General features: G+C 56.5%; 4 protein-coding genes across 11 annotated transcripts; 2 read left to right on the forward strand and 2 right to left on the reverse strand.

Moving 5' to 3' along the window:
* Nucleotides 1-23: 23 nt before the first annotated feature.
* Nucleotides 24-5,020, forward strand: IMPDH2 (inosine monophosphate dehydrogenase 2). Of its 2 annotated transcripts, XM_030867051.2 has the most exons (15): nucleotides 24-293; nucleotides 730-778; nucleotides 995-1,096; nucleotides 1,219-1,293; nucleotides 1,633-1,839; nucleotides 2,344-2,431; nucleotides 2,505-2,704; nucleotides 2,786-2,876; nucleotides 2,972-3,067; nucleotides 3,341-3,412; nucleotides 4,075-4,218; nucleotides 4,304-4,448; nucleotides 4,543-4,686; nucleotides 4,768-4,851; nucleotides 4,954-5,020. In XM_030867051.2, exons 1-15 carry the CDS (start codon nucleotides 196-198, stop codon nucleotides 4,973-4,975), a joined length of 1,617 nt encoding a protein of 538 aa, XP_030722911.1. In that variant the 5' UTR covers nucleotides 24-195; the 3' UTR covers nucleotides 4,976-5,020. The 2 variants fall into 2 exon arrangements, with proteins under 2 accessions (XP_030722911.1, XP_030722913.1); XM_030867053.2 differs by lacking the exon at nucleotides 3,341-3,412.
* A 578-nt stretch (nucleotides 5,021-5,598) lies between these two features.
* On the reverse strand, nucleotides 5,599-7,219 carry NDUFAF3 (NADH:ubiquinone oxidoreductase complex assembly factor 3). Of its 2 annotated transcripts, none has more exons than XM_030867061.2 (5): nucleotides 6,653-7,219; nucleotides 6,437-6,566; nucleotides 6,140-6,206; nucleotides 5,945-6,045; nucleotides 5,599-5,867 (listed from the first exon to the last, which is right to left on the reverse strand). In XM_030867061.2, the coding sequence occupies exons 1-5, from the start codon at nucleotides 6,727-6,729 to the stop codon at nucleotides 5,751-5,753; spliced, it is 492 nt and encodes a 163-aa protein (XP_030722921.1). In that variant the 5' UTR covers nucleotides 6,730-7,219; the 3' UTR covers nucleotides 5,599-5,750. The 2 variants fall into 2 exon arrangements, with proteins under 2 accessions (XP_030722921.1, XP_030722920.1); XM_030867060.2 differs by having other exon boundaries at nucleotides 6,374-6,566.
* A 1,188-nt stretch (nucleotides 7,220-8,407) lies between these two features.
* DALRD3 (DALR anticodon binding domain containing 3) lies at nucleotides 8,408-12,618 on the forward strand. Of its 6 annotated transcripts, none has more exons than XM_030867045.3 (12): nucleotides 8,410-9,710; nucleotides 9,792-10,087; nucleotides 10,212-10,468; nucleotides 10,553-10,632; nucleotides 10,715-10,843; nucleotides 11,152-11,222; nucleotides 11,316-11,377; nucleotides 11,489-11,571; nucleotides 11,662-11,844; nucleotides 11,903-12,034; nucleotides 12,127-12,195; nucleotides 12,278-12,611. In XM_030867045.3, exons 1-12 carry the CDS (start codon nucleotides 9,555-9,557, stop codon nucleotides 12,395-12,397), a joined length of 1,638 nt encoding a protein of 545 aa, XP_030722905.1. In that variant the 5' UTR covers nucleotides 8,410-9,554; the 3' UTR covers nucleotides 12,398-12,611. The 6 variants fall into 6 exon arrangements, 5 of the variants coding, with proteins under 5 accessions (XP_030722899.1, XP_030722905.1, XP_060164972.1 ...); XM_060308989.2 differs by having other exon boundaries at nucleotides 10,273-10,468; XM_060308988.2 differs by having other exon boundaries at nucleotides 10,270-10,468; nucleotides 12,278-12,610.
* On the reverse strand, nucleotides 12,575-21,065 carry WDR6 (WD repeat domain 6). The gene is made up of 6 exons (XM_060308985.2): nucleotides 20,797-21,065; nucleotides 13,882-16,363; nucleotides 13,693-13,776; nucleotides 13,479-13,595; nucleotides 13,263-13,381; nucleotides 12,575-13,169 (listed from the first exon to the last, which is right to left on the reverse strand). The coding sequence occupies exons 1-6, from the start codon at nucleotides 20,894-20,896 to the stop codon at nucleotides 12,709-12,711; spliced, it is 3,363 nt and encodes a 1,120-aa protein (XP_060164968.1). The 5' UTR covers nucleotides 20,897-21,065; the 3' UTR covers nucleotides 12,575-12,708.
* Nucleotides 21,066-21,186: the final 121 nt, after the last annotated feature.

Below are 21,186 nucleotides of genomic sequence, written 5' to 3' on the forward strand. Positions count from 1 at the left end.
TGCTATGCGCCTGCGTTCCGTCCAGCCAGCCCCGCCCTAGAGGCGTACGAGCTCTGTACGAGCGTGCTGCGTCCTGACGTCGGCGACGCGCTGGGCGCGGTGACGATATCGGCGGGTTTATATTGGCGCGGCCCAGAAGGCGGAGGCCTCTGCGGCGACGTCTTCGGAGACGCGCGGCCTTGCCCCGCGCTAGCCATGGCCGACTACCTGATTAGCGGGGGCACGTCTTACGTGCCGGACGACGGGCTCACGGCACAGCAGCTGTTTAACTGTGGGGACGGCCTCACCTACAAGTGCGGGCCTGGCGGGCTCACCTGGGCCAGGAGAGGAGCGGCGCGCAGGGTTGGGAGGCCGGGTGGGGCTTCTATTGAGCCCGCTTGGCTCGGGCGTGGGGGACAGGTTCCGGAAATTCCCCACCCATCTCAGGTTCAGTTTGACAGGTCTGAAGCGGGCGGGATGGAGGAGGCATCTTGGTAGTGCCTGAGATTTCCAGGTTAGAAACTCCGTTCTCTGGGCACATGGAGTTGTCAGGATGCCAGAGGCGCTGATGACAGCTAGGTGGCAGAAAAGGTCCGCTGTCTCCATCTCTACCTTGTTCTCTGCCTTGCCTGTGTTACTCGGGCTAGGTTATTTCCCTCTCTGCCGGAATGCCTTAAGAGATGATTTATGAGGATGGTGTCTCAGGCTGCCATAAGCCTGACCCTTACTCCCAATTCCCCTCCCCTCTAGTGACTTTCTCATTCTCCCCGGGTACATCGATTTCACTGCAGACCAAGTGGTGAGTATGGACAGGAATTGGATCCTAAGTATCAAGGTTGGATAAAAGTGCTGCTGTCCCCTCTCGGCTATCTCAGTAGATTGGTTTTGGGGGTGGATGCTATGGAATGGTCTTACTGGCATGCAGGTCATACAGAGCACCTATTTTGCGGGGAACATGGCACCGCCCTGAGGTATATGAGGTGCTTTTGCACATTAGTTGGCCTTATTTCTTTAGGACCTGACCTCTGCTCTGACTAAAAAGATCACTCTGAAGACCCCACTTGTTTCCTCACCCATGGACACAGTCACAGAGGCTGGGATGGCCATAGCAATGGCGGTGAGCACTGTGGCATGTGAGGGCAGAAGCAGGGGCCCCATCTCTCTTTCCCACGGGCATACAATCATGCCACTCTTCTTCTTTGTCACTTTTCCCGTGTTTTCTTTCTGTGTATCCTGCAGCTTACAGGTGGTATTGGCTTCATTCACCACAACTGTACACCAGAATTCCAGGCCAATGAAGTTCGTAAAGTGAAGGTCAGAAGGGAAATGATCACTGTCAAGAGCTCCTGGGAATTGCACTGAGGTGGAGTAGGGTGGGAGTGGGGGAATTATTCTGATTTAGGATCCTTTCTTTCCCACTGTGGGGGTTCAATTCCTGAGGAGAGCCTGAGACCCTGTGTCTTAAAGCAACAGAAGAGGGCCAGGTGTACAGTGCCCTGCAGTACACTCATGTCTCCTAGCTCTGGGTTTGAAGTGTTTGTGTGATTTGATCCTGTGGCACTGCCAAAGGGGGAGTTGGCACAGATCCCAGGCTTCAGACCAAAAGTCTGATGAAAGTGGTTCAGAAGTGCCCTTTTTCACCATCCCTTCCAGAAATATGAGCAGGGATTCATCACGGACCCTGTGGTCCTCAGTCCCAAAGATCGAGTGCGGGATGTCTTTGAAGCCAAGGCCCGGCATGGCTTCTGTGGTATCCCCATCACTGACACAGGCCGGATGGGGAGCCGCCTGGTGGGCATCATCTCCTCGAGGGACATTGATTTTCTCAAGGAGGAGGAGCATGACCGGTTTTTGGGAGAGGTGGGTGCCACTGACAGAGCACAGGCAAACTCTGACAGCCCAGGTTAAAGATAAAGTCTTCTGTTCTGTTGTCTGAATGGCAACTCTGAGGGCCTCTGCTGTCCAGGAAAGATGAACACCTGGCTAAGTTTCTGACCCTTTCATGGGGTTCCTGCATCCCTTCCCCACCAAAGGCTTTCAATCTGCCGAAATGTTTGCCAGCATACCCAAATTTTTTGCCACACCCAGAGTGGGGGCTGTGCTCAAGGACCAACTTCAGCCTCCTCTTGTCATTTCTCCGGTGTGGCTCTTTCTCCACAACGTGCTCCATGTACCTGATGTCCTTTCTACTAAATTCTCACTCTTGCCATTAGATTGCTGCAGACTGTTGGGTTTACTTGAGGGTAGTCTGGGTGCAGGTGTGTAAACATGGTGCTCTTTGGAACCTCACCCCTGAGTTAGGGCAGGGTCTGTTGGGAGGCCTGATCTCCTATTACTGTTCCTTACAACTCCCCTCTCTTATAGATCATGACAAAGAGGGAAGACTTGGTGGTAGCCCCTGCAGGCATCACACTGAAGGAAGCAAATGAAATTCTGCAGCGCAGCAAGAAGGGTGAGTCCTAGAGGTAGGAAGTGTTCTGGAACCAAAGACCAAGGTCCTGATTTATGTCCTGCCCTGCCCCTAGGAAAGTTACCCATTGTAAATGAAGATGATGAGCTGGTGGCCATCATTGCCCGGACAGACCTGAAGAAAAACCGAGATTACCCACTGGCCTCCAAAGATGCCAAGAAGCAGCTGCTGTGTGGAGCAGCCATTGGCACTCATGAGGATGACAAGTATCGGCTGGACTTGCTAGCCCAGGCTGGTGTGGACGTGGTGGTTTTGGTGAGCTGCTGCACAGGCAGGGTGGGGTGGTAGGAGCAGCTGTCATACCACAGTCTCATTGGGACTACCTTCCTGTCTCAGGACTCTTCCCAGGGAAACTCCATCTTCCAGATCAACATGATCAAGTACATCAAAGAGAAATACCCCAGTCTCCAAGTCATTGGAGGCAATGGTGAGACAAGACTGGGCACTGAAGGATGTGGGGCGAGAGTGGGGGAGCTAGGCTCCCACGTAGACCTTCACGTGAGCCTTCCCCTGTTCCTGCAGTGGTCACAGCTGCTCAGGCCAAGAACCTCATTGATGCTGGTGTAGATGCCCTGCGGGTGGGAATGGGCAGTGGCTCCATCTGCATCACTCAAGAAGGTAAGAAGACTTTGGCAAGGCCCTCAGAGACCTGGCTTTAGCAGGGCCCTTAGCCCCACATGCCCTGGAGCCAAGCGCTCTTACGGGAACTACATTGAGTCCTCCAGTAGGGGCAGCCCCAGGGCCAAACAGGCCCCTTGGATGGGTAACATGCTGGAAGTAAGACGAGCTCTCGTCAGTCTTCACCTGCCACTTCCCCCACCCCCGCCTAGCCTGGCCTCCCCGCTCCTGCTCCGTGCCCTCTCTAAACTCTGGTCTGTTTGTTTTATTTAGCGGCTCCCAAGATCCCTCCAGACATAAAGTCCCACAGCCCCAAATGCCCTTCTACTGTCACGGGCTGCTATAGTAAGTCCGGCCCGGTCCACTGGCCCGGCCCAGCTGCCCACTGCCCGGCTGCTTGGTTGACTGTAGCTGTAGCTCCCGGGGTTTGTGGTGCTGACGGGTGGGCAGGGCAAACTGAATGACAGACCATGGTTTTGGGAGCTGCTCAAGAACACAGCTCCCTCCTCTTCCTGGGGTGTTTGTAGGGCAGGACCTCCACCAGGTAGGCCCTGCTCTGCCCACATCTCCTGCAGTAGGCACAGCTTAAGGACCAACTCGGGGGCCCACTCTTCCTTCCACATGACCACTGCCCTGATCTTGCCTGAGCTTCCCACCATGCAGGGAGCAAGGGGTGGGTCTCTGGGTACTAACTGCACGGTGACCCCTACCCCACCTGATATCAATTGGGCGGGGCTTTCCCGGCTGCTGACTGCATGTGCCTGAGGCTGCCCTGGGCCATGCACATATGCATGCGCACATGCCAAGGGTGAGTGGGGGCCATCACAGCTATTTGTACTGTTTAAGGCTGATGGGGCAGCAGCCATCCCAGACAAGACTCTTCCTCTACCACGCTGCAGTCCTGGTGCAGGTGTAACTGAGAGCTCCTGGGTGCTGATTTGTGGCCACAGAGCCTCTTGCCTGTCCCCACTAACGCCACCCCCATTTGTTCCTCCATGTCTCAACAGTGCTGGCCTGTGGGCGGCCCCAAGCAACAGCAGTGTACAAGGTGTCAGAATATGCACGGCGCTTTGGTGTTCCTGTCATCGCTGATGGAGGAATCCAAAATGTGGGCCATATTGCCAAAGCTTTGGCCCTTGGGGCCTCAACAGGTGAGGCCCAACATTCAGGGAGCCTAGTGGGTCTCCTTCCCTAATGCCATTCAGGATCTTCCCCCAGCATTCCTTCTGTCCATAGTTATGATGGGCTCCCTCCTGGCTGCTACCACTGAAGCCCCTGGCGAGTATTTCTTCTCTGATGGGATCCGGCTAAAGAAATATCGGGGTATGGGTTCTCTTGATGCCATGGACAAGCATCTCAGCAGCCAGAACCGATATTTCAGGTGGGACAGGCAGGTCAGTTGCCCTATGCTAACCCTGCACTGGCAGCATCATCCATGTTTCGACTTTGCCTGTGTTTCCTGCCTCTCCCTGCAGTGAAGCTGACAAAATCAAGGTGGCCCAGGGGGTGTCTGGGGCTGTGCAGGATAAAGGATCCATCCACAAATTTGTTCCCTACCTGATTGCTGGCATCCAGCACTCCTGCCAGGACATTGGCGCCAAGAGTTTGACCCAAGTCCGGTAAGCTTAGGGAGCTGGGACATTGGGTAGAGGGCCTGGTCCAGGGCCAGCTACCCACATCTGACTTCTGCCTCTCTTCAGAGCCATGATGTATTCTGGAGAGCTCAAGTTTGAGAAGAGAACATCCTCAGCTCAGGTGGAAGGTGGTGTCCACAGCCTCCATTCGTAAGTGACCAACCCTCTCCACTCCTCTGTCCTTGGGGTGGAGGTCTCTTCCATGCCTCCATGCTCCTGCCCTCACCTCACAGCTGGTCCTTCTGCCAACAGGTATGAGAAGCGTCTTTTCTGAAAAGGGATACAGCACACCCTCGGTTTTTCAATAAAAGTTTGAAAAAAAGTGATGCCTGATCTTTGAGGTCAACAAGTAGGTGGGGCTCTGCAGCTGCCACCATCACAGATACACAAAAACAAAGCACCTTCATTTCCAGAGAAAGCCTCATGCCCCGAGAGAAGGATGCTTCAAGGAACTGGAAGTGGCGGGTAGTACTAGATTAAAAAAGCCCCTCCTTTTGAGGCATCTCAAAAGGCAGCTCAGACCCAAGGGTTTGGTCTCAGAAATTGCCTGTGGCTGCTTAGGAAGGGTCACAGAACAGTCCATGGGGCTTTGGACTGGCATCCACGGGGCCTCCTGCTAGCCCAAAGTTTGGCCACCACGCGATCAGGTTGAGACCCACGTACATTCTCTAACTTGAATCTCTAAAAGGACCTCGTGGAGAAAACACAGAGGTCCCCTCAAATCTGCATGTCAGCAAGTAGATAGATATACAGCTTAGAACAGGTGCCTATACTGTCTCCTGGCCTCTGAGAGGCCAAGCAGTGTAGACAAATAGATGACCCCTTGGTTCCTTCACAACCCCCTCCAAGAACTCACTAAGCCAGCAACTCCTGGCCAGCAACACACCTAGTACAAAATCAGAGAAGTGGGTTAAATTATTAATTTGCTGGCAAACAAGACAAGTGTTACAGTGACAAAGGGGGAGGGGCTAGTGAAAGCTTTGGGAACCCCTGCATTCTGCAAAAGGTGCTAGGGCCCTCCTGGATGGGTCAGGTAAGTTCCTGGTGGTTCATTCTGCAGCTTGGGCCAGAGATGTGAGTGCAGCCCCACCAGGTGGGGGAATGAGAGCAGCTCCTGTCACTCGGCCTTCATGACACAGGAAGTTGAAAGTGGCACAGGCATTGGGCTGCAAAGAGAAAGCCAGCATCAGCTGGGCTAGTGCTAGGCTTGGGCTCCCCTCCGCATCCCAAGTCCCAGACATACTGTATCCTGCACTTCCACAGCGATGCCCCGCTGCCTCATGGCTCGCAGCAAGTGGGACTGCAGCCGCTCAGTCCGGTCTCCAGTGCCCACCACAACAATCTCTAGGGAAGGACGGACATGGCTAGTCTACAACCAGGTCTGTCTAGAGGGTGGCTTTCTGGGGCTAAGCACTTCAGCCCTCCCCTCCTCCAATACCTATTCGGGGCTCCAGCATCCAAAAGAGAGAGAAGCTTTCCTCGGTGATGTCCTGGTGGGAACCTACCTGTGTGGGGAGGAGACAAGTTAAATACAAGTCCACCTAAGTTTCCCCAGAGACCCTCTACTTGCTCCAGTGCGGGGCAAAAGAAAAGCCAGGTGTGCCAGGGACAGAATCAGGGGGCAGGCCTGTGACTCTGGCCCTCGGTTTCCTCACTGCAGGGAAGGGCTCACGTTCCACTGCACCACCGAGTGTGGGAGCAGCGCACAGGGCCCAAGTACGCGATTTCCGTTGACCGTGAAGCCGCGGCTGTTGTAGCTGTCGATGTACATATCGTGCGGGGACTCGCGCTGCAGCAGAGAGATGCGCGTCCGCTGGTACAGTTCGTCATCCGCCGGCGTGAGCCGATGCCCACGCCGCGGGGCCCTGCGGAGAGGTACGGTCAGGGTCTAGGGCGCCGGGAATCGCCGGCCGTAGGAGCGGGTGGTCAGGGATGCTGGGTCCGGGCTCACCATGGCAGCTGCGCGGGCGGACAGCGAAGGGCGAGCCGCGCTCGGTACAGGCTACGAAGTACGAACGCGGCGGCCATGGCGGACCGGCGTGCAGGGAGGCTGGCGCAGGCACAGCGGGGTCATGGCGTCACCAAGCCTAGCGCGATTATAGCGCCCCCAGCGTCGCGGAGGGCACCGCGCAGCTCGGCCGGCCCGGCGCGGGAGAGAGGAGGGAGCGGGCCAGGGGCCTCGGTCCCATAAGGGCGCGTCCCCCAACGCGGCTCCGGTGTCAGCACCTGCCGTCCGCCCCTCCCCAGACCCCCGCAGGCCGTCCTGGAGGAGCCGGACACCTGGTAGCGTGGCTGGCCTCAGGGCACTGCCTGGGCCCCAGCCGCGGCCTGGCCCCCGGCTCTCAGCCATTACGCCGGCCTCCCGGGGCCCGGGGCGGGGCGGCCGAGCACCCGTTCGACTCCCGCACATCTGGCCAGGGCGTGGCGTCAGCCCCCAAATCGCTAATCCCGGCTTTAGAGAGTCGGGTTCCGAGGGCGGGGTAGGCAGCTCAAGTTTCCCTCGGTTATCCCCCCCGAGTCCCGCCCCTCCCTAACCGTCACAAGCGCGACCGTTGGCGCCGCGGCCGCGAGTCGCACGGGGCGTGGTTGAGCATGGATTGGCCTCTCCAGAGCGCGAGGGGGCGTGGCTGGTTGGTTTCGTCTTAAAATGGCTCCAAATCTGCGGCCAAAGCAAGCGGAAGGGGACGCTTTGGTAGGGTACTTCTAGGTGTTCGGCGGCCGACCGGGCCTAAACCGGACCAGACGTTGAACTAGACAGCGGCTGGAGCATCGCCTTGTCCTCGCTCACTTCGCTTGCGTCCCGAGAATTCCTTGCGCCCCGTCTTGAGCCGAATCAGAAGGCCTACTGGCGTGAGAATCGCTGGCGCCCGCGCAGGTTCTGGCATCTCCGCGCGCCCACCGTGTGTTGGCCTCAGGGGCACATTGCCGCGTCTGCCACCCTCGGGACGGGGCTGGCGGGAGGCTCGACACAACCGAGGACGGTCGCAATGGATTTCCGGGAGTCCCGTCGCTGCCGTGCGGGCCCATTGGGCCCCTAGCGCTCCGGGCACTGGCAGCGTCACCGGACAAAGGGTCCCGGGTGCCGGGGTGTCCCCGAGTAGGGTTTACTTCCCCTCCGATCCCACGGGCGCGCTTCCCTCTTGGTTGATCCCGAAGCCCGCCCCGCCACCGTCACTGCAGTGGCCCTGACTGCATGAGACCAACAGGACTAATCCTACCCCGCGGATCTAATCCGGATCGGGACCTGGTCCCGGGGAAGGCCCCCACCACCCATATTGTTTGGGGGCCTAGGTGAGCGGCTCATTCCCACTAGACTTGGTTTCACCTCCTGAGTCCGCCGACTGGGAGTGGGGGGTTTTGATCTGGCCCTAGGGCGAGGGATAACCCCCTCAACCCCACCCCCCGGCTGGACAGCGGGCAACGGAATCCCAAAAGCAGCTGTTGTCTCCAGAGCATTCCAGCTGCACTTGGATTTCGTTCCCTGCTCTCCTGCCTGAGCAGCGTCCTGACCCAGATGGAATGGGCTAACCCCTGATCCCCAGACATACTTTATTGGGTCGCTCTGGTTTCCGTCCCTCTCTCAGGTGCGCCCTCAGGCTAGAAGTGACAGGCGTAGACGTCGGAGAGCCGAGGCGGTGGCCACCTCTGGAGCCCGAGGTACCATTGGCAAGGGAGGGAGGACCCAGGGCCTCCGTATAGGGCTGCAAATGGCGGTGAGTCCCCCAGGGCAGCCCCAGCCCGCAGCTCGCTAAAGATAGCCTTTCACTTCCTGGGGTAAAACCACCCCCAACCGTCTTCATGCACCCAGAGTAGCTGAAGTCCCCAGCTCCGCCTCGGGGCCCCCAACCCTGTTAGCAGCTGTCCCCGGGTCGTGCGCGTGACGCATGGAAAGCGCTTTGGAATGACACGATCACTCCCGTTGAGTGGGCACCCAAGAAGCCATCGGGAATGTCGTGTCCGCCCAGTGCTCTTTCGGCACTTCCCAGCAGGGCCTTGCAGCCCTAGCCCAGAAAGGGGCCTTGCGAAGCTTTTCCTGCGCCTAGGCTTTTCTCCTTTCTGAGCTCTGGTTATTCTCACTGCTCCAGGGCGGAGATCAGGGGTTTGCCAGTGATCTGCTGCACAGCGCTCTACGGCGTTAGGTTCAATCCCCATTAAAGAAAAGAGAAAAGGGTTATCTAAGTTACAGTGAAGTGAAGACATTCAGGAGCCCTGGTGGGACAGAGGAAAGAGCATTCTCACTGGTAGAGGAGTGGGGTGCTCAGAGAACTGTTCTTAAGCTGGGTCTTCTCATGGTCACGTTGTTTATTTGATCCACAATGGCTGGTTGCCTAAACCAGGAAGTGGGAGGATCCATCAGTGGGCATTTTTTATGAATAAAGACAACCCATATGTCAAAGGAGGGAATGCTTGCAAATAACCCGAAACTGGAGAACACAAATTGTCTTAAAAATGTGAGTTTTTCAGTAGGTCATGAAAGTGGCTTTAATGTTAGCCGCCCTATTTCAGTGAGAATCCATTTGGGACTTTTGCCGTTTTGATCATGTGTAAATGGAGGAAATGAAACGTTATCACAAATACATAAATGTAAGACTTAGGTTCTTTCCCTGGTTGCTACTGCGGGCGACGGCGAGAGAATCCTAGGCCCGTAGCGTACCCAGAGATTTCGGACCCGGAGCCGAGCCAGGCTGGTGGGCCACGCGGAGGCAGCACTGGAGTCGTAGGTCGAGCGCACCTGTGCACTCACGGGCCGCAGCCAGATCCCCGCCCCAACCAATTGGCCCTCCTTGAAGTTCGACCTCGAAATTTTGCTTCCGGTTCCTTGCTTCCGGTTCTGCCTACTCCTTCCGGTCGCCATGCGCCTTGGGGTAGAGGAGACGCTGGGAGCCCTCAACGCGGCCCTGGGGCCGGGCGGCCCAGTATGGTTCAAGGAGACACGCGCCCGCCACCTGCGTGTCCGAGACTTCTTGGCACCGCGGCGCGCGCTGGAAGCGCGCTTCGGGGACGACCAGGTGGGCGCGAGCAGGGCGGGGACGTGCGGCCCGAGGTAGCTGGGAGCGCTGCGACCCGCTCACTAGCTTGTCTTCCTGCAGGTGCCCGAGCGCGTGGTTCACGCCATCGTCGGCCTGCAGGGTCCTGGCGTGGCCCCGGTACTGAGCTGCGCGCCAACCCCCGCGGGGCTGGCGCTCCAGCTGCGGCGGTCCGCCGTCTTCGAGCGCGTCCTCGGCGCCGTGGCCGCCTATGCCGCGCCCACCGTCCCCGCCGCCCCGGGCCCGCGCGTCGTCCTGCACTGCCCGGCGCTGCGCGGCAGCCCCTGCGCCCTCCGCCTGAGCCAGCTGCGTGCCGTGCTCGTGGCCGACCACCTGGCGCGAGCTTTGCACGCTCACAGGTGAGCTGGGGCGCGGGCCCACAAAGGAGAAAGCGCGCGATGGGGGCCCGAGAGCCGCTGCGGGTGGAAAGTGGGGGATAGCTGAGCCCGGTGCTCGGGCTGAGGCGGCCGCCTCGCTTCGCAGGGTGAGTGTGCGCCTAGTGCCCGCTGTGCGGGACCCGCACATGCCGACCTTCCTGCAGCAGCTGCGGGTGGACTGGCCCGCGGCCTCAGAGAGAGCCGCGACCGAAGCCCTAAGGAGCCGCGCGCTTGCAGAGCTCACCCCTGCCCGTAACGCGGAAGCCCTGCCCCCTGGCGCCCTGGGCCGAGTGTACTTGAAGGAGCTGGTGGACGAACGGGGACGCACAACTGGCTATGACCCCAAGCTGGACAGCTGTTTGGGTAGGACCCGGAGCCTCGCAGGGCCAGAAAGTAGTCGGGCCCCGCACTCCCCGCCGGCCTCAGCCCTGTGTGTTCTCTTCGCAGTGACAGAGGATCTGCTCGCTGTGCTGGCGGAGCTGCAGCAGGCTGTGCAGGATTGGGCTGAGGACAGCTCCCTAGGCCTGGTTAGTGACTGACACCCCACCCTGCAGGCCTCTAGCAAACCAGATGTCTTGTGTCCCCGGCAGTGACTGTCCTACCCTATAGGCTGCGGCCCCAGATGCTGGTGCAGATAGCTGCATGGTTGTACACGTGGTGAGCTGTGAGGAGGAGTTCCAGCAACAGAAGTTGGACCTGCTTTGGTGGAAGTTGGATGACCAGGCTCCTCTCAGACAGGTAGGTTAGTGATGGTGGCTCCCCACATCAATCTCAGAGGGCCCTTGAAACCCACTTGTTAGTTGATGGGTCCAGAAGGTGATACTTGACCTTGGGGAGATGTTAGGCTTGGTAAATGGGCATGTGTAGCAGGTGCTGGGAGAGGTCTCTGGAGGCATCATAGCCCAGAGAATACTGAAGAATAGGTTGAGGAGGCTACCCTGTGGGGATGGAGTTTCTAAGGTAAAAAGCTGGGGGAGTCCAGGAACCAAATTTAGGTTCCTGGAGGGTATCGCCAGCTGGCTGAGCCCCTGCTATCTTCCTGACAGAAGCACCTGGTCTGTGGCCCAGTGAAAGTAGCTGGTGCACCTGGCACCCTGACTGCCCCCGAGTACTACGAGTGAGTGAGGCTGGAAGGAAGGCCACCAAGCCAGGGTAGTTGCGGTGGGGGACTCTGCCCCCTGGTCCTCCTCTCACTCTTCTCAAAATGCAGGCTCCGGCATGCCCAGGTGTGCAAGGCCTCAGCACTGAAGCGCGGTAGGGACCTGGCACAAGGTGCGCCTGGGAGACCCTGGCTGTGCTTTGGGTAGGGGAAGGTCATTTGCCCCCTGCCCCCCCCTCGTTCCCTGCCTGTAGAGACTGATTAACTGATCCGTACTCTTTCAGACTCAGCCTGGATGGAAATCTTCAGGGTTCTCTCTGTGGCAACCATTAAGTTTGAGATGCTCAGCACAGCCCCACAAAGTCAGGTGAGCCTGGGCACCATGCTGGGCCAGGGCTGGGGGGACAGGGTGTGCAGTGGCTGTCCCTCCCTCTGCAGCTGTGCCCTTATTCCTCAGCTTCTCTTGGCCCTGGCCGACAGCAGCATTTCCACAAAGGGCACCAAAAGTGGCACCTTTGTCATGTATAATTGTGCACGTCTTGCCACACTCTTTGAGAGTTACAAGTGCAGCATGGAACAAGGTCTGTACCCCACTTTCCCACCTGTGAGCAGTCTGGATTTCTCTCTGCTACATGATGAGGTGAGTGCCCCTCTTGGGTAGCTGTCACATGTGGGAAGTTCAGGCCTTTCCCTCCCAGCACCCTTCTCCCCCACAGGGTGAGTGGTTGCTGCTCTTCAACAGCATCCTCCCCTTCCCAGACCTGCTGAGCCAGACAGCAGCCCTACCCTGCACAGCCCCAGGGCTCCACATCACTGCACGCACAGAGATGGTAAGGCAGAGGGCACTGGGATGGACTGCACACACTAGTCTTTATTCTGGGGCACAGAGACAGGCCAGTGAGACTCAGTCTCTTGTCTCTAGGTGTGCAAGTTCCTGGTACAGCTCAGCATGGATTTCAGCTCATACTATAACCGGGTACACATCCTAGGGGTAAGTGCACAGCAAAAGGGCATATGTGGGGGGTGCAGGGGAAGCAAAGGATGAGACCAGCAGGCCCCTTTCTCTCCTCCAGGAGCCTCGACCACACTTGTTTGGTCAAATGTTTGCCCGTCTGCAGCTTCTGCGGGCTGTGCGTGAAGTGCTCCACACCGGGCTGGCCATGCTGGGTCTCCCTCCACTGAGTCACATCTAAGGCCACAGAGGCCCCAATATCTGGGAATGTCCACAAAGTCATCAACTGAAAGGGAAAAAACCCACAGATTTTGTTAAGAGACCCGGAGCCAAAATAAATTGCTTCTGTGACAAAGTTTTGTCCCATTGTGGGGAGTGGGGCATATTCTTGGTCTGCCCAGGTGGCTTTCAACTCACCTCCAGCTCCTGCTCTTGAGTCAGGAGCCCGCGGCTGCCTCTTCCTCCCCTCAAGGCACACTGGGCATGGGCACAGATAGTCACTCTGTCTGTGAGCAGGCCCCATGCCCAGCATGCCGGCCACCGCGGGACATCTCAGTCATACCAGTTGTAAACCTCAAGGCCCTGGCCCCCAAGAGCACAGCGGTGGCCAAACTCGGGGCTCACGGGCCAGCAGTCCATGTCGGCCACATCTGCTACGTGGTACACTGTACTGTTCATAAAGGTGGGCTCACCATGCCCCAGACGCCAGAAGGTAAGCCGTTGGTCGATGGAGGCTGAGACCATGAGGCTTGGGCTTAAGATCTTGAGGCCTGTCACATGGGCAGCATGTGCACAGGGGAGAGAGTATTCTTCCAGCACTTGCAGCTGGGGCACCAGCTCAGCACCCCCCACAGCCTCTTCCAGCTCTGGCACCTCCACAGTAAGCACAAAGACGTGGAGGGAGCCATCCTCACTGCCACTGGCCACAAGATGGCCCTCACGTGTGGGCAAAGTGTGCAGGCTGTTGACACCACAGCTGTGAGCCTGGAGAGTCAGGCAGGGGCTGCCCAGCCCTGGAAGAAGATGGTTGTCACTACCCAGCTCAACACTTGGCTGAGTGCACTGGGAGGTGGGGGGACAGCCACAGTGGCACTCTAGCTACTCACGGTAGGGAAGCCCAGGGTCTGCTGGAGGCTCCAGGGCAGGAGAGCCATGGTCCAGCACAGTGGTGAGATCCCAGAAGGCCAGGCTGCCATCCGTGGCTGCACTGCACAGGAACAGTCTCCTGGTAGCCAGGAAAAGGCAGCTGGGTCAGTGAGGGGATGGAAAGCAATAGGAGCCCCCACCAAACCCATGCAGGACCACCATGCAGCCCCTCTCACCGCCGCTGATTGGTTGCCTCGTGTGTGAAGGAGTGGACCTTGAGCACACAGCGCTTGTGGTGGAAGGTTTCAGCCAGGAGCTGTAGCCGCTGCCCAGAGTCCTGCAAGAGAAAGAGCCTGGGGGGTGCAGAGGATGGCCCAGCTCAGAACCCATTCTAAACATCCCTACATCCTTTTCTTTTGTCTCCAGGCCCCCTGGGTCCTATATGCTCACCTCACTGCCCCATCGCTACAGGCTGCAGCCACAAGGGGGCCAAGGCCAGGCCGGTCGAGCTCACACACAGCTAGGGACATGTACCTGCAAGGACAGTACACAGCCATCAGGCAGAGCCTTGGAGCAGCGGCACAGGGCTTGCCCTGCATGCGCCCCCACCCCATGCTCCTGTCTGACAGTGCACCTCACCTGGTCTCTGGGTCCACCTTGATCATCCGGTGCCGATTGCGCTGCCGGTCCCAGTACTCATCCAGCCGGTGAGACGAAAGGTGCATGACATGGCAGGCAAGGCGGCTTGGGGTGCTGGGGTCTGGGCTGACCATGATTGTGAAGCAGTGCATCTCAGCCCTGCCCCCCGCAGATACCACATGGGCAGTCAGGCCAGGCCGAGGATCCTGAGGGCCACCTGGGGTGCCAGTGCCCCACACAGCCACTGCACGCACCGAGGAGATGTGGTTACAGACAGCTGTAAGCGCATGGGCTGAGCCTGTGGCTGTGGGGAGTGCCAGGATACAGACGGTGGTGTCCTCGCTGCACGTTATCACAATGTCGATCAGGCCAGGGCCCTCACTACCGGGCTCCAGGTGGTCAGGCTGCATGAAGCTGGGCACCCCAAATTCAGGCCCCAGGGTGACGGTGCCCACACGCTTTACACAAGTGATCTCACGGCCATGTAGGCTCTCCCGGAGAATCACATGTGGCCGCGTGCAGCCACCAAGAGCCCGGTACAGCATGACATCCCCATCCTTGAGGTAGGCAAAAGCCATAGCTGCCTCGGTATCAGAGAAGGCCCAGGAGCGATGCCCTCCACCACAGTTGATAATGTGCAGCTTCTCATGCGACCGGGGGCTCCACACCACAAACTCGTTGGCGTGGAAACCCAGGATGACCATGCTCCCATCAGCCACCATTCGGAGCCCAGCCACCCAGTTCATACCTCGACAGGATTTTTGCCTTAGGACTGGCTGGAGTTGGCCACCTCGCACCAAGAGCTGGTAGTAGGCACCATCACGCCCTGTAGTGTACACGTAGCCACCATGGCAGGTGACTGAGGTCACACCCTGTTTCCCATGCAGAGAAGGGAGGGTGGACACAGGGCCCCACTCAGCCAAGGTGTTCTCACTCCCACCACTGCCACTACCCGTTCCAAGTGCTCCAGTAGCAGCCCCAACTTTGCCTCCGACCCCAAGATCCTTGAGCAAATCTGGTCGGGAGGGGAACAGCAACACGGAGCCCCGGCGGTCCCCGCACACCAGGAAGTCGCCCGGGGGTAGGAAGGCACTGCATGTGTGCCATCTCTGCTTGCTTGGAGGTAGGAGGTACCGGCAACGTTCCTTGACAAAGATGGCCTTGCCAGAGGGCGCAGCAGAGATCTCTAGGCAAGCCACCACACCACCAGGGCCCGATGCTAGCAACAGAAGCTCCTCGTAGCCACGCAAGGCCCAGCTCAGGCTGTGCACCTTCCCATGGAACAGGGTCAGGTCCACAGCTGCAGTTGGAGTGTTGATGGGGACAACCTTGACATGACCTTCCCCATTGGCCATGGCACACAGTCCGAAGCCCTCAGGACCAGGGGCTGCCTCCAGGAGGCAGTAGGACTGGAAGCACTTGTCCTCCAGCAGCTGCTCCCAGCACTTGACCTCGAGGTCATAAAGGTACAGGGCCCCTGTATCAGTCACTGCCAGTACTCGCCATGAGCCAGCCAGCGTCACAGCCTTGAGGGCACCTGGCCTGCTATGGGATTTGAAGCAGAGGGTGGAGACCCCCGAACCCGGGTACCCACGCCCCATCAGGTGCCATAGCCGAATGCCTGAGTCATCGCCCCCAGTGATCACCCAGGCCTGTCTCTCATGAGCAGCTATGGCCCGGATCCCACGGCCCTGGTGGCCCCGAAAGGCCTGGAGGATTTCGCCTTCGTGGCTCCATACCAAGCAGACGCAGTCTTCTCCTGCACTGATAAGGTAATTTTCTAGGAGCTTGACCTGCCATACACGGGCACTGTGCCCAAAGCAGTGCCCAATATTCTGCACCCGACCCCCAGGCACCCGCAGGTCACCCACCTTCCAGATGCGAACACTTCGGTCTTCTGAAGCTGTGGCCAACAGGCCTTTGCTTTCCAGGTATGACATGCTGAAGATGACACCCACGTGCCCACTAACCCGTCGGTCGGGGGCTACTGGCTTATTGTCTATTAAAGCAGCTGCTGGGTACCAGACCAGGAGCTGGTTGGAAACGGCACCCGCCACTATGGTCAGCTCCTTCCAGGTATCTCCAATCAGACAGGCTGAGGAGAGGGTGCACCTGTCCGTGCAGGGTACGTCCTGCAGCATGCACCCTACCACAGGGTCATACAGCACCACTGAGTTGTGGCCCAGGGCCAAGGCCATGTTCCCCTCAAGCCAACGGGCATCCCAGATCCAGTCAGACATGTTCCACAGGCCAGAACGCCAGAGCTCCCGGAAGCGGCCCTGTCCCCAGCCAATTTTCACAATTCGGAGTCCCTTGCTCCCAAACACCGCCACCATGGCCTCCGAGTCAAGGTCTCCGTTGGGCTCTGGTCGCACTCGGAACCCATGAATAAGATAGTGGCCAAGCAGGTTCTGCACTCGTTTCATCATCCGCAGATGTCCACCAAAATCCAAGGTGTACACCAGGACATCTGGCCCCTCACCTGGACAGAGGCAAAGAGCCGCATCAGAACCCCTCACCTAACTCTGACGAGCCATGAAGAAGAGACAGGGAGCAGGGAAAATTCTCAGTATGTAGCTTACGAATATATTAGGTCACTCAGTCCTGCAGTCTTGAACCTTGGAAAATCCTTGGTCTCACCTTCAGCTGTACCTTCAGTGCTGACTTTCTGATCCCCTCATCAGTCACTCATCACATTCAATTCAACCATGAATTCCTCAAACTCAGTCTCCTCCTCACCCCACCTAACTTCTCATGCTTCAGACAGGAATCCTCTCAGCTTTAGTCCCCAAATCCTTGGCCTCATTTACCTCTACATGCATTCTTCCCACTTCCACCTCCCCCAGGGGAGAGGCAGACCCAGTAAGTCAATCTCTCCACCTTGGGTCCACAGCAGAACCCCTCCTGATTTCCAGGAGCCGTAATGCAGTCCAAAAAAAAAAAAAAAATTGCAGAACATCGATTATAAACCAGACAATGAACTATATGCTGCAGTAATGAATAAAGACCCTGCTCCTGTGGATTAGGAAGACATTAAACAATATCACACAACAGATGGCTAAAAAATACATGAAAAGATGCTCAACATCACTAATTATCAGAGAAATGCAAATCAAAACTACAATGAGGTATCACCTCACACCGGTCAGAATGGCCATCAACAAAAAGTCTACAAACAGGGAATTCCCTGTCGGTCCAGCGGTTATGACTACACGCTCTCACTGCCGAGGCCCCGGGTTTGATCCCTGGTGGGGGAACTAAGATCCCACAAGCTGCGAGGCACGGCCAGAATAAAAAATATATACAAATGAACATATTTACAAAACAGAAACAGACTCACAGATTTCAAAAACAAACTTATGGTTACCAAAGGGGAAACGTGGCAGGGAGGCATAAATTAGGAGTTTGGGATTAACATACACACATTACTATATAAAAAACGGATAACGAACAAGGACCTACTGTATAGCACAGGGAGCTCTACTCAATATTCTGTAATCACCTATATCGGTAAAGAATCTGAGAAAGAATGAATATATGTATACGTATAACCTAATCACTTTGCTGTACACCTGAAACTAACACAACATTGTAAATCAACTATACTCGAGTAAAATTTAAAAAAAACAAAACTATGCTTACAGGGTGGGGGAAAGAGTGGGGGGAGGGATAGATTGGGAATCTGGGATTGACATGTACACACACATATTTAAAATAGATAACCAGGGGCTTCCCTGGTGGCACAGTGGTTAAGAGTCTGCCTGCCAATTCAGGGGACACGGGTTTGAGCCCTGGTCCAGGAAGATCCCACGTGCCACGGAGCAACTAAGCCTGTGCACCACAACTACTGAGCCTGCGCTCTAGAGCCCATGAGCCACAACTACTGAGCCCATGTGCTACAACTACTGAAGCCCGCACACCTAGAGCCCGTGCTCCGCAACAAGAGAAGCCACCGCAATGAGAAGCCCTCGCACTGCAACAAAGAGTAGCCCCCACTCACCGCAACTAGAGAAAGCCCGCGCGCAGCAACAAAGACCCAACACAGCCAATAAATAAATTAATTAAATACTTTAAATAAATAAATAAAATAGATAACCAGGGGACTTCCCTGGTGGCACAGTGGATAAGATTGCACACTCCCAATGCAGGGGACCCGGGTTTGATCCCTGGTCAGGGAACTGGATCCCACATGCATGCTGCAGCTAAGAGTTCACGTGCCACAACTAAGGAGCTGGTGAGCCACAACTAAGGAGCCCTGGAGCTGCAACTAAGACCCAACGCAACCAAATAAATAAATATTTTTAAAAAACCAAACAAATAAAAATAAAACAGATAACCAAAATATATATAAATAAATATTTTAAAAAGTAATAAAATAACCAACAAGGACCTACTGTATAGCACAGGGAACTCTGCTCAGTACTCTGTAATAACCTAAATGGGAAAAGAACTTGAAAAAGAATACATACATATATATGTATAACTGAATCACTCTGCTGTACACCTGAAACTAACACAACATTGTTAATCAACTATACTCCAATATAAAATAAAAATTAAAAAATAAATAGGGACTTCCCTGGTGGTCCAGTGGCTAAGACTCTACGCTCCCAATCCGGGGTCCCGGGTTCCATCCTTGGTCAGGGAACTAGATCCCACATGAAGCAACTAAGAGTTTGCATGCTGCAACTAAGAGTTCTCATGCCGCAACTAAAAGATCCTGCATGCCGCAACTGAAGATCCCACATGCAGCAACGAAGACCCAGAACAGCCAAATAAATAAATATTAAAAACAAACAAACAATATCACACAAGTAAACTACATAGTTATAATTTTGGTTAAGTTCCAAGAAAGAACTATATAGGTTGCTTTAAAAATATAAAATGGGGGGGGGGGTAAAAAAAAGGATATAAAATGGGAAAGTCTATTCCAGTGGTTCTCAACAGAGGGGCAATTTCCCCCCCCCAGAAGACATCTGGTAATGTCTGAAGACATTTTTGGTTGTTACAACCGGAGTTGTGTGTGCTACTTGCATCTAGGAGTGGAGGCTAAATGATGCTGCTATACATCGTACAATTTAGACAGCCCCTCACACAAAGAATGATCTGTTCCAATATATCAATAGTGCTGAGACTAAGAAACCCTGGTCTGATCTGACCAGACTGGGTGAGTGTCTGGGGAGGCCAACTGGAGGACAAAACATTTAGGCTGAGGAATCAGGGATCAGCAGCAGTTAGTCAAAGGAAGAGCAGGCAGGAGTGAGAGGGGGTGAACCTTCCGTAGCAGAGGAAACAGCAATTCTGATGGCCCTGAGGTGAGCAAGAGCTTTGGGTAGTGTGGCTAGAACAGGAAACAAAGGGCTCAAGGATGGGCTAGAGAGAACACTACTGAGGGGGTCAGGGAGGCATAGGTGCATGGCCTCAAATTTGATGGCAATAAAGGTAGAAAAAATAGATGCCACATGTATGAAGTGCAAATCAACCAGACTGGCCTAGGGAACAAGGTAGATTCTTGGGCTTGGGCACCTGAGTGGCTGGTGTTCCCTCTGCTGAACAGTATTTCAATTTGTAGGCACCTGTGCACTTGACAACAAGGGCTGGGAATTCAGATTGTAGATACACATTTAGACTATCAGTACACATGGGTGGGATTTGAGAACTGTCAACATAAAAGTCACTTTGGAAGTCACAGGAATAGGTGAATTCACTTTAAAAACTTTCTGATCTGAACTTCCCAAGCCATTCCCACGCTTAATACCTTTCAATGGGGCTTCGCCACTGGGATGTTATGCCCTTAGGGATAGAGTCAAATCTAGGCCTAAAATAGACTGGCCTCTGTTCATTTCTCCAGCCTCTTCTCCTAGACCACCCTCCCCTCCTACTGAAGCCTCATAAGAATTCCCTCTTTCACACAAAGTGACAAACTCAGTCTTAAGGCCTTTGGCTTGCTCACCCTCTGCCAGGAACCTTCTCTTCTAGTTTACTTCTGCGGTTCTTCAGCTTTCTGCTTAGCTATCCTCTCCTCCAGGAGCCTTAGGAGTTTAGCTCAGTGTAGGAACCTTGGGCTCCCAGAGCCCCCACACCACATCAAAATTGGGCCATCCCTCGCCCCATCCCCCACTCCCATACATCCATCCCCGTTAGGATTGGTAGCAGCTCACTCAAGGCTTGACAGCCAGTGCTCTGCCTTGGGATCCTTATCAAACTCAGCAGCACCATCATCGGTCACTAGTGGCTTCCAGTCGAGCCTCACCGCTCCTCAGGTCTCTGCCGCCTCAGATCCCTGGCCTCTGCTACCCGAGCCGACCTTCCTCGGAGGAGCATCGACATCAGACTTCCTGGAACCCAACCATCTCGGGAGAGACCTGAGCCTCCGCACTGGCCTACTCAGAAAGGTCTCGTCCTCAGCTTCCCGCGACCCCATCCTGGTCAGAGGCTCTTCATCTCCACCTTCTAGGTAAGAGCCTCACCCGCCGCACTCTCACACCGGAGAGGCCACACCCCCTTCTGGGCCTTGCCCACCCCCGAAAGGCCACGCCCCGGGCTCTGGACCCGCCCACGGGGGGGGGCCTCATCGCCGACCTACTCGCCGAGCCCCCTCAGGAGAGGCCCAACCCATCGAAGCGGCCACAGGCTTCCCTCATTCCCTTCCCCCGCCCCCGCCGACCGCGTTTCCCCGCTCCTTTTTGCCGTCCCACCCGCCCTCTCCGCGTCACCTGCAGTTTATGAAAGGCCTCGGGAGCCACCTCAGTTTTTTGTTTCCTGGACTCCTCGGGCCGCGCTTCAGCCCCGCCATCTCCGGGCTCCCGCCCGCCGCCCGTCCTCCTCCTCGGGGCATCCCTTTGTTCTTAAGGCCGCTCCCCAGGCGAGCGTTCAGTTTCTTCTCCGCTAGCGCGCGCCTCAACCAAAACTCACCCGCCAAAAGCCGCTCCCCCACGCACTCCAGACCCGTGACCGGGAGGAGAATGAGCTCCGAGGTTGCCCTCGGCCAAACGTAGTCCTCGTGAGCGTCCATGTCAGTCCCAGAACCGCTGCAGCTGCCACGGTCAAGAAGAGAGCCGAGCTCTCGCGAGACGAGCCTTCCCGCGCGCCTCGCTGCAGCTCTACAGCGCCCGTAGCAACAGGTAGCAGAGGCAGGGGCGCCTGCCGCCGGGGCCCAATGACGACGACTCTCCGCCCCACGCCGTCCGGCTGGGATTGGCGGGGCCGAATCGCCCTCCCCTCACGTGACGTCGCAGCATGCACCCGGCCGCGGCGCCCCGCCCCGCCCATTATGCCTACAGCCTGTTCCGAGGTTCTCGGCCC

This window comes from Globicephala melas, chromosome 11 (assembly GCF_963455315.2).
Source record: "Globicephala melas chromosome 11, mGloMel1.2, whole genome shotgun sequence".
Lineage (NCBI taxonomy): Eukaryota > Metazoa > Chordata > Mammalia > Artiodactyla > Delphinidae > Globicephala > Globicephala melas.